The sequence below is a fragment of the Halichoeres trimaculatus genome, unplaced genomic scaffold (genome assembly GCF_033239565.1).
Source record: "Halichoeres trimaculatus isolate MK-OKI-2021-1 unplaced genomic scaffold, fHalTri1.1 fHalTri1_scaffold_23, whole genome shotgun sequence".
Classification (NCBI taxonomy): domain Eukaryota; kingdom Metazoa; phylum Chordata; class Actinopteri; order Labriformes; family Labridae; genus Halichoeres; species Halichoeres trimaculatus.
This window is the reverse complement of record NW_027437201.1, coordinates 7192178-7205606: the sequence shown is the minus strand read 5'-3', so window position 1 is coordinate 7205606 and position 13429 is coordinate 7192178. Positions and strand designations below refer to the sequence as shown.

Below are 13429 nucleotides of genomic sequence, written 5' to 3'. Positions count from 1 at the left end.
TGTGCAAAATATAAAAACTCCAAAACGCACCAAAAAATGAGTCAGAACCTTTATGTAAAAACTGAAACGTGTCAAACAGAGAGGTCAGGCTGGACAGATAATTAGAACAGAGCCGAGGAACAGATGCTAGAACAGCATGCTACAGCACTACAAAAATATATGGATGATATTCAAGTTGGATAATTGCTATAAACTTAAAAGAAATAAAAGTGCTTGTGTACGTCCTGACACACTAAAAAAAATATTTTGAATTTCAGTTTAAAAACATAATAGTTTTACATAGAGATGAAAATAAAAGGTACAACAAAATCAGAGTTCTTAACTTAAAACAGTTAACTTATTTTTTAAGACATTTGTAAATAAAACCACATCCTTGAACTCAACAACCTGCCAAATAAAACAATAACAGCATGTACTAAGGTCTTATTTTGTCTGTCCCATTAACTGCCTGATGAGAGAAAGCTGCAGCTGGATCAGCTCTTCCAGGTGGTCGATCTGTGAAATAACAAAAACAAAAGTTTTTCATGTGTGCATCCAGTAAGATTACAAAACTTGACACAGCTACAGATAAAAAAGTACAATTTAAAGAAAAGCTTAAAAAACTTGCTCTAACCTTTGTTGCCAGGCTGGGGCAGCAGCAGCCAGATGCCTGAGGATCTGGGATTCAAAAAGAAAATGATACTAAGCTAAAAAATCTCAAAACTAAAGCAAAAAGCAACATGTATACATGAGAAGAGCTTTCAAGCAATTCGTTTAAGCATAATCAAAAATCATGATTTTGTTTAAGAGCATACAAACCATCATTTTTTCTATCAACTTGGCATGGGGGCCCCATTTGTCCCACAATCTTTGGAGCAGGAGCTGCTGAAAGACAAAATGTTATAACAGAGCACTTAGCAGGAAATTCATCTATTCAGACAGGTCCCTTCAAATATGCCATCTCAGGGTGTCCCAACCAAAACCACACTTTAGCCACAGCCTTATTATCTGTAGTATATCAAATTTAACCAATGGACTTGCAAAATGTATATATAATAGGGATGTTACTGAAATGGAATCAGCTATTGACCAACCATTGTTTGCGTTGACTGATTCTGTGGGGCTGTTTTTCTTCTGCGGGTTTAACCCAGGTGCTGCTTCTTGAGTTGCGTTTGTAGGTGTACTTTCCTGGGTCTGGGGACAGTTTGGCATGGGTTCCCCACAGCTGAAGTCTGTTTGGTCAATCTGAGTGGTGGGTGCCTGAGAGTTACTCTTGGCTTCAGCTTGTATTGCATCCAAGATCATGGCAGTCACGTTGCCCCCGCCTCTCTCAATGGGCAGAGTGAGGGAGAGTATGTTGGTGGAGCCATCAAAGGACAGGACTGTGGCCAGGACGCCGTTCGCCAGCAGGTTTTGAAACATCTGCTGTGATTCTGCGGTCCACTCTGTGGGGAAGTGGTCCTTGCCTGAAAACATAGGAGAGTCAGCATGGGAGGAAGTCGCACGTTTCATTGAAGAAAAGTGACGGCTTGTCTTACTGGTAGAGATAGAACGATATGGATGTTTTGGGGCAGATACAGATACTGATTATTTGTAGGCAAGGAGGCCGATATTCATTTGCAGTCAAAGTGAAAATATTGGCGAAAAAAATTATGAACAATACAAACTCCAACACTTAACTGCAATCAAACACCTTCAAGCATATGTTTATTAAACAGCTCTCAGGCTCAGCAGCATGCTTTATAAAGTTAAATGAAAACTTAAAAAATATATAGCTAAAGTTTTCTACGTAACTGCAATAAAGCTGGACAGAATTTAGTTTGTGCTACCTTTTACAGGCATGTAATGCAGTTCAATTAATTTTCTGTTTGGGTTTTCATGACTGATTTTAAATGACCATCTAGGGCTTCCATAGTGTAGACAGGGAGAAACTCTGTGCAGAGAAGCATCAGAGCCAAAACAACACAGTTTTCAATGGGTTTCATATCAGCCGTCAGATTGAAAAAAAGGCAGATACCGATATGCCCCAAAATGCCAAATATCGGCCCCGATAATCGGTCTATCCCTACTTACCAGTGAGTGTGCAGCGAGTGATCCTAAAAGGGAGCTGAAGCAGGTGGCTGGTGATGGGCATTACACGGGAGAATGGCACCTTCTCAGTGTTGCCGTAATCTGCGTAGATTATGCTCAGCTCATTGTCTCCAACCTCCAGGACAACGGCACGGTACCAGTTATTGTCAGCTGAGGGAAAGAGAAAAAAAATTTAATGTCTTCTGGCAACTCTGAGCAATGACAAATGCACATCAAAATTTTAAACACATTTCTTTTTTGTTAATTTGGATTAAAGATTAGATTCCAGCTTTTCATACACATGACAGGGGGTCTTTGCAGAGCTGCCCTGAGTAATTGATGAGCTTTTATCAGCCAGGGTCCTGCACAGAAAACTCTATTAAACAGACCCTGTTGTTAGCTGTGGAATGCATGCCAGGCTATAGTCTTGCACCTACATACTGTGTTTAAAGGAGAGACGCTCCTGAGCTCGGCTGCACATACGCTGTGTAATTACTTCTACAAGCAGACGTTAAATTAGCAGCTTAGGGCTGAAGGGCAACCACTGCAGGTGGGGTCTCAGCTCAGTCAGAGAGCTAACATGAAACTGGATAAAAGAATGGGGAGAGGTCATTCATAATGAGGATCATAGTGTGTGTGTGTGTGTGTGTCTTAGAGTGTGAGAGCTTCATTTTTTCCTCAAAAGGCCTCTTACCTGTAATCATTAAACAATGAGTGGGGCTGACACTGCTTGAGTTACGGGGTTTTCCCCTACAGACAGTATCACTTAACCTTCCACTGATACTTCCTCATAAACTATTATTAAATGTGAAAAATAGTCCCTCTTGTTGCAGTCAGCAGAATATTTCCTCCTCAAGCACAAAACAATATAACATTGTTGGCTTTATTTCCCAGCTGGATCTGTAGTTTTATTTGTCCTTTCAAGTTACATTTTCTTTTCCAAAAATATCAGGCTGGGTGTGTGACACATTAGCTGAATTTGGAGCCCTATTTTTCTCCATCTTTCATTGATAATTTACCTCTCTGACATCTAGTGGTCATGTGGGGTCATGACAATGCTTGGAACTCAAAGTAACAGAATCTGTATTTTCTCTAAATGAGGTCTGCAGCAGAGGGAAGCTTTCAATTTACTGTCTGCAGCCTCTTCATGTCTGTCTTCACACTGCTTCCCGTGGCTGTGGTGTTTTTAAACATCACAGAAAAGTGAAAAAAGGCTAAATGACTTAGTGGCTTATATGTTTGACAAAAATGCTTTGATTCCTGTTATTAATCATGCAGCATGATTATCCAACTAGTGACCCACATATCATGCTTTAAAGATAGAAACAATCAGCAAAGGCACAGAGTGTTCCTCACCAGAGAACTGGGCACAGCAGGCAGCTCCAGGCGCTGGTCTGCTCAGGGCAGCTGAGGACAGAGAGGCCTGGTTGTTTCTGCAGTAGACAGCCAGCTCCAGCATCACCTCCTGAAGCTTCTCTTGGTTCACTGCACAATGACAACAAACAACAAGGACAGGAATATTATCTGCAACTGTTGACACTGACACATCATCCTCTGACATGAAGAGGACTCCTGTGGGAGATCTAACCTTGGCGGGGACTGGGCAGGTAGAAGAGCGATGGATTGATGATGGCTGCGATGTAAGGCTGAAAGGTCTCGTTGAGAGGCAGCTCCACTGTCTTCCACTCCACAGGAAATGACGGTGCTAAAACAAAGAAGAGAGTTCCCACTTTAGATCATCAGACCACCAGATTTGATCTTCATGAGCGTGACACTGCCTCTGACCTTCTGACAGCGCTGCCGTCTGTATTTCAGGCAAAGCCTCTTTGGCTTCTGTTCGTATTTGGCTGTGCTCCTTCTTGTCTATTTTCTCTTGCTGTTTGGCTTCAGAGGCGTTGGCTGCATGTGCCTCTTTGGGAAGCTCTCCAGGAGCTTTGGCCAGTTGCTCAGAAATTAGGGCTGCTGCCACATTCTGGCCTCTGCTCTCCAGCTTCACACTGTAACCTTGTTCGGTGACAGAGAGGACGCGTGCAGAGAGCTGCTTCCCATACACCTGAATCTGGAACCGCGAGAGGGCCTCGCTGGTCCACTCTGATCCCAGCGGCTCCACGCCTGAACAAAAGAAACAACATTGGCAGCACACGAAATCAGAATATGAATCCTAATTTAATGCTATTTTTAGCTTCCCTTTCTTTCAGCCGGCCAATTTTTAATCTGTTTCTCTGGATATCAAATGATGGCCTCTCAACTAGTGTATCTTTCACATATATTCAGAATCTACCTGAGAGTGAGCAGTGAATTGCCTGGAAAGGCAGAGTCAGAAGTTTGGGTGTAATGGATCGAAGTTGGTTCATGCCCACTTTCATGCTATAGCCGTAGTCCACGAAGTTCACAGAAACCTTGTCTTCATACACCTTGTTAACCATAGCCCGATACCATGCTCCATCATCTGAAGAGACAAAAAAACAAGCAATTTATGTTCCAGAAAATCCTCCAGAAGTACCAACAACAGACAAAGATCAAGTCGAAGAAAACACCTCAGCCCACTTGATACAGATAATCTAGGGGATTTAACACTGTAAAGGCCTTTGAACAGTGAGTCCGTTTTTTCAGTCCGAACAGCTGCTGCTGAGGATCAATTGCTTGATCACTACTTGATGATTCCATTTTTTTTGTGCTTCAAATTTTCGCAAATTACAAAATAAAAACGCAGCAGAGACAGTGTGCAAGGTGTCTGTGCTTGAAGTTTTTTTTTCAGATTACGGATCCAAAAACAGCAAAAAACAAAACAAAACAAAAAAAAACGGACTCAGTGTGCAAAGACCTTCATGGCTGAGCGTCTCACCGGGGAACATGGCGCAGCAGGGCTCTCCTTCTTTGGGCACAAAAGGTGCTGTCTGCGCTTCACAATGCTGCTTCAACTCAGCCCCAAGCTCCATTAACTGCTGATGAGCTGACAAACACAAAAAAAAACAAAAAACTTCTTTAAATAGCGAGTTAAAATGTCTGAGTAACAGGTTTATGTAACATCTTTCCAACATAATGTATGTTTACATGTTAACACCTTGTGTCTGCAATTCTCTACATATCTGAACCTCACAGCATTACACCTGTTTTTCCAGCAACTGTTGCTAATGTTTTCTTCATCTTTTGCAACTCAATGCATTTAGCATTCTTCTTCTGTCTTGATGCAGTTGGCAATTAGCTTTAAGATGCTCTATAGCCAGCATCTGGCATCTGGCAAAAACTAGGTCTAACAGTCAGGCAGCAGTTAAAAAAAATTAACATTTTTACTTTTGAAATGGAAGTACATTTACTTTGGCCCTTCAATTTTAAAGTCATGACCCATTTCTTCTGGTTCTGAGCTAAATTTGATGAAAAAAAGAAAAACAGAAAAAACCTGTTGGATTGTTGATGTGACAGTAAAAGTCCCCAGGGTTTTCCACCACGCTGGCTAACAGTTCCACTGTCTGGCCCTCACTGGGAAGCTCAGCACAAGACCACTTCAGAGGTTCACAAGCAGGAGTAGGCACTGAGGAAAATATTGAAAATATATTTTTTAAATATCTAAATTTCTGCTGATTTCAACCAAAATGATCAAGTTTGGGATTCAGTTCATGAGTGTTTGCAGCATGAATATGCTCCCATTACGGAATGGGGAGTTGATGTGTCTTAAAAAAGGCACATGGCAATGCTCAGCAGCTACAATCACTGTTATGTTTGGCAAAAAAAATTGAGAATAATTTAAATAAAGGTGTTTTAATGCATTTCTTCGCACCTTGTGGTTCCTCTGCTGCATCAGCTGCCTGACTAGTCTGCTGGTCGCTGTTAGTGGAAACGGGAGCAGGCACTGCAAACCCAGCATAGGTCAGCAGCTCAGCCACATTGGCCTGGGGATCGCTGGACTCATCTATCAAAGCCACCAAGGCTTTTCCCTCATGTGCTCGCTGGATCTCAATGCGAAGGATTCTGTTGAAGATTCTTCGCTGCAGTGCTAACAGGCAGTCCTTCGACCAGCTCTCCTCTGCAGGCCGCACACCTGAAAAGAGCCCAAAGACAAAACCGTCTCAGATGATGACACTTTTTAAAGAGAATCGTACTTGACATTGAAGAATGTGTTCACATTCAACCAAAAAAATAAAACCACACACTACCTGCTAGGCCACAAGGCATGGCCTGCATGGGCAGGGCCAGCAGTGCAGTGCTGATGGGTAGCAGATGACCTAAATCCACCTCCTCAGAGTTTCCAAAATCAAGGTAACCGACACAGACATGGTCCTCTGATGAATATGCCAGGACTTTGGCCCTGTACCACTGTTTGTCCTCTGTGAGAAAAAAGAAAAAGAAAGGATAGAGGTCAGAGGTCATTCTATATTTTATTGTTTTGTTTTTTTCAGATTCAAGGCATTTCAATGTCAGAGGGAAAAATACTTACATTTTATATGTGGGTAGATTAAACACAGCACTGCACTCAGAATGTATACCCACCAACTGTCATGTGTTAAATGTTTTGTATTTTCATTACATGTTGTACCTGAGAACTGGGCACAGCAGACTGTGCCAGGGGCAGGTCTGAAGTTTTGCGGGGCAGGGGCCTGAGCACAGTGCTCCCTCAGCTGCAGCTGCAACTGCTGAATCGCACCTGTGGACCCAATACACACAAGTTAGAGATAAACTGTGCGTCAACGTCCAGAGCTTATAGCTGCACTTCCAAGAAGACTTTCTACTCACCAGCATTTTCCACTTTCTGCACAATGATGTCATCGGGTGACTGGATATGGGTGACTATAACAGAGAAGGAGTCACCCACTGCCTGTGTCAGCGGCTCAGGAGGCTGAGCCCAGCTGTTGTCGTCCTTCCCCTTGGAGAGTCTTTTGAAGTTTTCTAAAGATGCGCTCACCATAGCATCTGTGGAAGATGTGCATTAATTTATATGGTGCGGACAGTGCAGCAAGGATTAAGAGCAAAGGAGAAGCCTGAGCCACCTCACAGACAGGATCAACTGACCAATGACCAGACAGAGGCCATTAAATAGTCCAGCTGTGAGGCAATCAAGGCACGAGACACAGTTTTGTAATGTTTTACCAGTATGTCTCTCCAGTTAGATACCACTATCCTAACCCCCCAGGTTAATAGATAACACATGAAGCTTTCTTACTTATGTCCTGCTCAGTCGGTGTTACATTGACCGTTTCCTCTACCCCGTAACCATGTTCAAGAAGGAAGGAGCTCAACAGCTTTCCTAGAAAACACAAAAGAAAGTTGTGTGATGGGCTCCACATTTCGATTTTTTGGAGCGTTGACTTAATGTTGCAAATCTCCAGTAGTGCCTTTAACCCACCCTGGTACAACTGAATATCCACAGCATGGATGTAACCGTTCTCCAAAGTTTCAACCAGCTTGACAGTCCTGAACTTGCTGGCTAGCAGTTGTCTCACTGCCAAGCAACACTCACTGGACCAGTTACCACCAGCTGGCACCACGCTGGCAATACGGCACTCCATCGCCTGGAAGTAAAAGATCCCCACTCAAGTCACTATGTCAACACTCTCACAGCCTAAGTGAATATTTAAATACATGATGTGTAATTCACAAAGATAATTTGTGTATTACTCTTTTTACTGCTTTGACTAAAATAGCAGCAAAGAGCAGCTTGCATGCAGATAATCTGTGCTTACACATGGACAAAATGGCTTGATGTTATCAGCTAAGGGCTTGATCCTCTCCATAGGGACCTGTTCTTCATTTCCAAAATCAATGTAGAGGACATTTGCCATCTTCTGGTCAGCAGCCAAAGTCTGGACCAGGCCTCGGTACCAGTTCTACAGAAAGAAAGCAGAGCGTCATAAGCAACATATTCAACAAAGGAGCGTCAAACTAATTTGTTCTCATTTTACAGATAAAGAAATCTTTGCTTACCTTATCACTGGAAAACTGAACCGCGCAAATCTCTCCGACATGGGGAATGTAAATGGCTGTTGAGGGACAGCTGTAAGATCTTTGAAGCTCCATGCTGATGCTTTGCAGAGCATCGAGCACCTCAGGGCTTTGGGCAACGAGGAAAAACCTGCTGGGGCTGTAGAACTCTGCCAAAGTTGCCTAAAATCACACATACACATAGGACACATTAATCATTGTGTTTCCTAAAGTTTGATGGAGTTGTTTTTACAACTGAGACAGACAGAGTTAAGCTGTACCTGAATGTCAGATCCTTTAATGACCTTAGTCACGTGCAAGTCCTTGAAGTAGACCCTCTTTTCACTGGGTGCATCTTCAGGCTTCAACAAAACAGAGTGACTGGTTTACTTTTTGTGAGGCAGGTTTAGAAAGGCACTTGTCATTACTAAAGGATTTACTCACAGATTCCAGTCACTTTGACCAGTTTGTTGAAAAAAACTGAAGAAAATTGGAGCAAATGCTTGCCAATAAAGTGCTGCACATGGGGTCCACTATTCCTCATAATTCAGCCACATTTCAGAGACCCCAGCTTCCATTCCTGTCTTGATCAGTTTTTCAACAAAGGGGTCAAGTGACTAGAATACACTCTTTGAGGAATAAAAGCTATGGTTTTGAGATCATAAATAAAAAGATTTATTTAATTTTATGTTGTATAAAATTCAATCATTCCATTTACCTTGGACTGAGGCAAAATGGCTTTGTCTTCTGTCATGGTTGGAGCTACAGTCACTTTCGGTTGCTCCCTATGTATAAAAAAAAGAACACACATTTTGAGACATCACACAATGATCCAAGTATTTGCAGGCAGATCACAAACTACTTAACAGCATGAACCTACAATAATCTCAGCTGACAGTTAAGAGTTGTTTGTGTGGACTGAAAGCTTACATCGCAGATTCAGGAACAGGACTGCAAATGATTTTATGTGCCCCCCAGTCGTTTGTCTGGCAGGACACGGAGCAGTAAGGGGTCTTCTTGCAGCGCTTGCAACGCCAGTTTGCTGAGGGTTCAGAGTTAGTTCATTAGAAACCGCAAAGTTAAGACAGAAACCTTACGAATTTTTTTTTTTTTTTTTTAAGTTAATGACCCAATAATCCCTTCTTGGATTTGCTGATGGTTACCACTGGGCTGCAAATATCATGTCCAAATGTATGATGTCCAAATCAAAAAAAACTTTAAACTTGTTAAAACTATGTCTTAAATATTTGTTTAAATGTGTACTTTGCATTTCTGATGGTGTCATAGTATTTTAAGGCATTTCTACCATTTTAACCAATTAAAGAATCAGTCCTGTTCAATAATCGAATGGTGTAACAAAAAAAAAGAGTTTTGAATAATTACCCCTCTAAAAGTTTAGCAGGTGTTCTGATGTTATAAGATATTTGTTAAAAAAATATCATCTTAAAATAAGTTTAAAATATTAAATTTATAAACTTTTAAAAGGGTTTTTGACGTACTAAGCAAGTCAGTTTGCCTAGACAATTTTTCCCTCTATTTTTGGATCAGTTCCTATAAAAGAATTTAAAATTTTATTTCTAGCGTGTAGTAGACTGCCAAAATCAGATTCATAGTAACTTTATTGCACAATGTCAGATTAATAAGAGAAAAGTTGGTCACATCAATTGACATGTGTCAGTTTCACCAACTGTCAGTTACAACTGTTTTTGATAATATTACCTTTGTGACCACAGTAGTTGCAGTTGTATACACCAAGTACAGGTGACATAGGTCCCAAAAACTAAAGAGCAAAAAATGTTAGAAATCACAAACTGTATTTCTTTCTACAAACCACTGATTATGAAAAAAGATGAAACTCAAGTGTTACATACTGGAGAAGTATTCCTGACAGGTGAGACACCTACACCTGTAAAGAAAGAACGACTAAAATATTCATACAAATTTACGCACAGTGCTGGTATTACCTTTAGAACTGCGCATATCTTAATGCAGGTAATTCAGCACAAAGTCAAGTCTGAAGAGAAGGTTCCTCCAAACGATATGTTTAACTTAAATATGTTTTATAAGTGGCATTAACATACCGTCTCCAGCCGATCTTTGCACGTGGTGCGCAGCCGTTGCATCCGAGATAGCAAACCTCAGAGGAGGCGCTGCAATGGGAGAACCCATGGGACTCGTCCAGGGTTTCCTCAAGGGCGGGTTAGGTCGAACCGTGTTCGGAGAAAATGCACGGTGCATGGCGGCAGCTGTTGATAATGTTTGACAGACAGTCAGTTACGACTTAATGTGCATTAAATTTCCAATAATACTTAAAGGCTATCGCGAGCTAAAGGACTGCGAAGCAGCTAGCTAACTCGTGCTTCAGGTGAAGCGATGAACATGTCAGCTTGCTTACCAGTTAGCAACTTTTACGTTAATAAAAACTGTGATACACGAATTAAACAAGTTAAAAATGCAACTCCTGCAACATACGACGCTGAATTATATAATTAAATCAAATTTATGGCTCAACACTGCATTAGCAAATACTGTACCTGAACATGTGGTCGTTAATTAGAAGAAGGTAATGCGCACGCGCAGAAGGCTCGGTCACAGGTCTGCCACATCCCACATCCAAGTATACCCTTCGAGTTTATGAGTTTTACTCACGCACATTGTTCATGTGTATTAGTTTTCTGTTGTTAGATCACGTCTGTCATGTGTTCATTGATTTTTAGTTGAGTTTTATTTTTTTTTAAATACTTGTTTTTTGTTTTTGTTTTTTCATTTATCATATTATATTTTATTCAACCGGTGTAGGAATGGCTGAGTTTTTTTTTCTTACAACCTCAGACCCAAAAGGACCAAATGCAAAATTATTTAAAGAGAACAAAAGGGCAAACCTGAGCCGTAAATATATAGGAGCTGAGGAAACAACATATTGTCTTAAAATCATTGTGGGTCTCCTCAGGGCCAAATGGTCAAACTAATTGAATTCATTTCAAAGAGTATATATCAGCCCTAGTTTTAATTTGATCAAATACAGAGATACTTCATACATAGTTGTGCAGTTCAAAATTATAAACACTGCACTATTCTGCGCAAATATGAAATAAATCAAAAGATTTATACAAACAGCCTACTTGACCATGGTACGTTTTATCAGTCGCTTTCCTGGGTATAAAAGACACCAACAGAAACAAGAAATCAAGCTGTTTTTCTGTTTTTCCATTTTGTAAAAAAAAAAAAAAAACCAAAAAAACAGGAAATAGCTTGTTTTTTTTCGTTTCTATATTTTGTGCAAAAGACAAAAAAAAACGGCCCGTTTTTTGTTTTTACCGTTTTTACACCAAAAACAATATGATTTTATTCAATATTTCATTTTGTTAGTTGGCGGGGCTTCGAAGCCTGACAGTCCTGTGCCCTTCACAATAAAACTCGCAATAAAAAAATTCTAGCCCAATCAGTGTAGTCCAGTATTTATAGTTTATTTTTAGTTTTTTCATCGTTATTTTTGACGAGATGTGCTAATTTATTCGGTATTAAATGGGGTATTTGATGATCACAAAACTTATTAAAATATCAATATAGGTCAGTGTTGACTCAGATAAGACATATCATAAATGAATCATAATTCATTTAAATGGAGAATATATATATATATATATATATATATATATATATATATATATATATATATATATATATATATATATATATATATATATATAATTTGAAACCGTTTATGTGTTTTTCATGATTCAAGATTAAAAAATTGAAGTATCACGTATCGTCATCCATGTATGGATCACTTGGACATTTAGGGATGATTGAATTGATTTTGTGTAAAATACAAAAACGAAAAAACAAGCCATTTCCTGTTTTTTTTTTTTTTTTCGTTTTTTGTACAAAACGGAAAAACAGTTTGATTTCTTGTTTCTGTTCGTGTCTTTTATACCCAGGAAACAGACTGATAAAACGTACCTTGGTCATTGATGACATCCTGCCTTATATTTTCACCTTCTCGCTCTTTGAGCCCGTTGATCCGGAGGTTCCACCTTCTTTATATCTTTGACTTTCTCACGCAGCTCATTATTTTCCCGGGATAACTCTGCCAGCACACTTTCCATGTTGGCCTTTTTTTTTTTTTACAATCTTATATTTCTGTCATGTTGAAAGCGATGCTCTCACTGTGTTCTTTGATAGTAGTGGTCATGTCCTCAAGCCTCCTGTCTTGCTTGTCAAAACGCTCAATGAGAGAATGTAGAGATGCTTGGATAGCTACCAGCAGCGCAGTATTGGAAAATTCTGGTTCATCATCAGTCATCTCACCGGTTTTCTGTTTCTTCATCTCAGCTTTACTCAGAGTTGTTGGCGGGTGTTTGGCGGTACCTTCTGTTCCTCCATTTTTCGGGTATTCTGAGGCCATCACAACATTAAATATAGAGTCCGTTGATTGATAATGCAGTTAGAGTTCATATGATTTGGTAAACCAGGTAAATCAAATAAAATTTGTGAAAGTCTGTGTCTGCTAACTGTAGAGCATCTACTCAGCCGCCATCTTGCCCCACTCTTGCGCATCTCAGTTGCATGGTTTTGAACGTTTTGAACCCAAAGTACCCCCATCACAGGCACTGCCTTTGGCAGCCGTTGTGCAGCCTGTGTCTGCGCAGTGGAGGCTATGAGGGACTTGGACAGAATCTGAGTGGAGCCAGGTGACAAAAATATTAATTACTGTTATTTTCGAGATTTTAGTCTCTTCTTGGCTCTCCCTCCTGTCATATTTTACAATTCCCGATAAAAATACACAAGAACGGCAGCTGTCAATCATCATTAACGTGACATAAAACCTGTTTTTTTTTAACATCTTGCAAATAATGAAAATTAAACTTTTCACAATAAAGAGGCCCTGATTACAAGCCCAATATTATCTTCAAATCACCAAAACAACAGGATGTGAGAAACATTTAAACAAGGTGAAATCATTTTTTTAAAGTTTGAGCACAGCTCATCTGGAATGGCTGGGGAGACAGATTGTTTTTTTTCACCTATACTTGAGCCAGCCACCAGGGAAGTTTTTTTGTGGCGACCTCGAGCAAAATGATGTCCATTTTATTACAGTCCATGTATCCCTCAATCATGCTTTTTTCCTTCTTTATAATTTTTATTTCATGGAACACTCTTGATTATGTAAAAATATAACTATTAACATGACAGAACAGTAATAATACAAAGCAGTCAAGGGAGAACTGCTGCCATGACAATATTTAACAGTACAATAACTTTGAAAAATATAAATAAAAAGAGTGTTTTAAAATGCATTTAGTGCGCATTGGACTTAGTTCAGCAATAAAAGTAGAAATAATAACAATAACAAATAAATGAAATAGGAAAAACCATGAATCAAAAGGAAACAAGGGCATATCATATATAATATCATGGAGATCCTACATGTAACCATGGCTGCATTATTTACATGTGAAAT

At 40.0% G+C, this 13429-nt stretch overlaps 1 protein-coding gene across 4 annotated transcripts; it reads right to left on the bottom strand.

The window, feature by feature from the left end:
* Positions 1-9: 9 nt before the first annotated feature.
* Positions 10-10567, bottom strand: tdrd1 (tudor domain containing 1). 4 transcript variants are annotated; one of them, XM_074664135.1, is made up of 26 exons: positions 10500-10567; positions 10047-10211; positions 9837-9871; positions 9685-9745; positions 8896-9007; positions 8684-8750; positions 8247-8327; positions 7969-8148; positions 7728-7871; positions 7391-7556; positions 7208-7291; positions 6781-6957; positions 6584-6691; positions 6204-6374; positions 5828-6088; positions 5450-5581; positions 4895-5002; positions 4331-4498; positions 3835-4161; positions 3638-3754; positions 3406-3534; positions 2053-2220; positions 1074-1445; positions 799-864; positions 614-657; positions 10-495 (listed from the first exon to the last, which is right to left on the bottom strand). In XM_074664135.1, exons 2-26 carry the CDS (start codon positions 10201-10203, stop codon positions 424-426), a joined length of 3507 nt encoding a protein of 1168 aa, XP_074520236.1. In that variant the 5' UTR covers positions 10204-10211; positions 10500-10567; the 3' UTR covers positions 10-423. The 4 variants fall into 4 exon arrangements, with proteins under 4 accessions (XP_074520236.1, XP_074520235.1, XP_074520237.1 ...); XM_074664134.1 differs by lacking the exon at positions 10500-10567 and adding an exon at positions 10361-10486; XM_074664136.1 differs by lacking the exon at positions 10500-10567 and adding an exon at positions 10361-10486 and having other exon boundaries at positions 799-861.
* Between the last annotated feature and the right edge of the window lie 2862 nt (positions 10568-13429).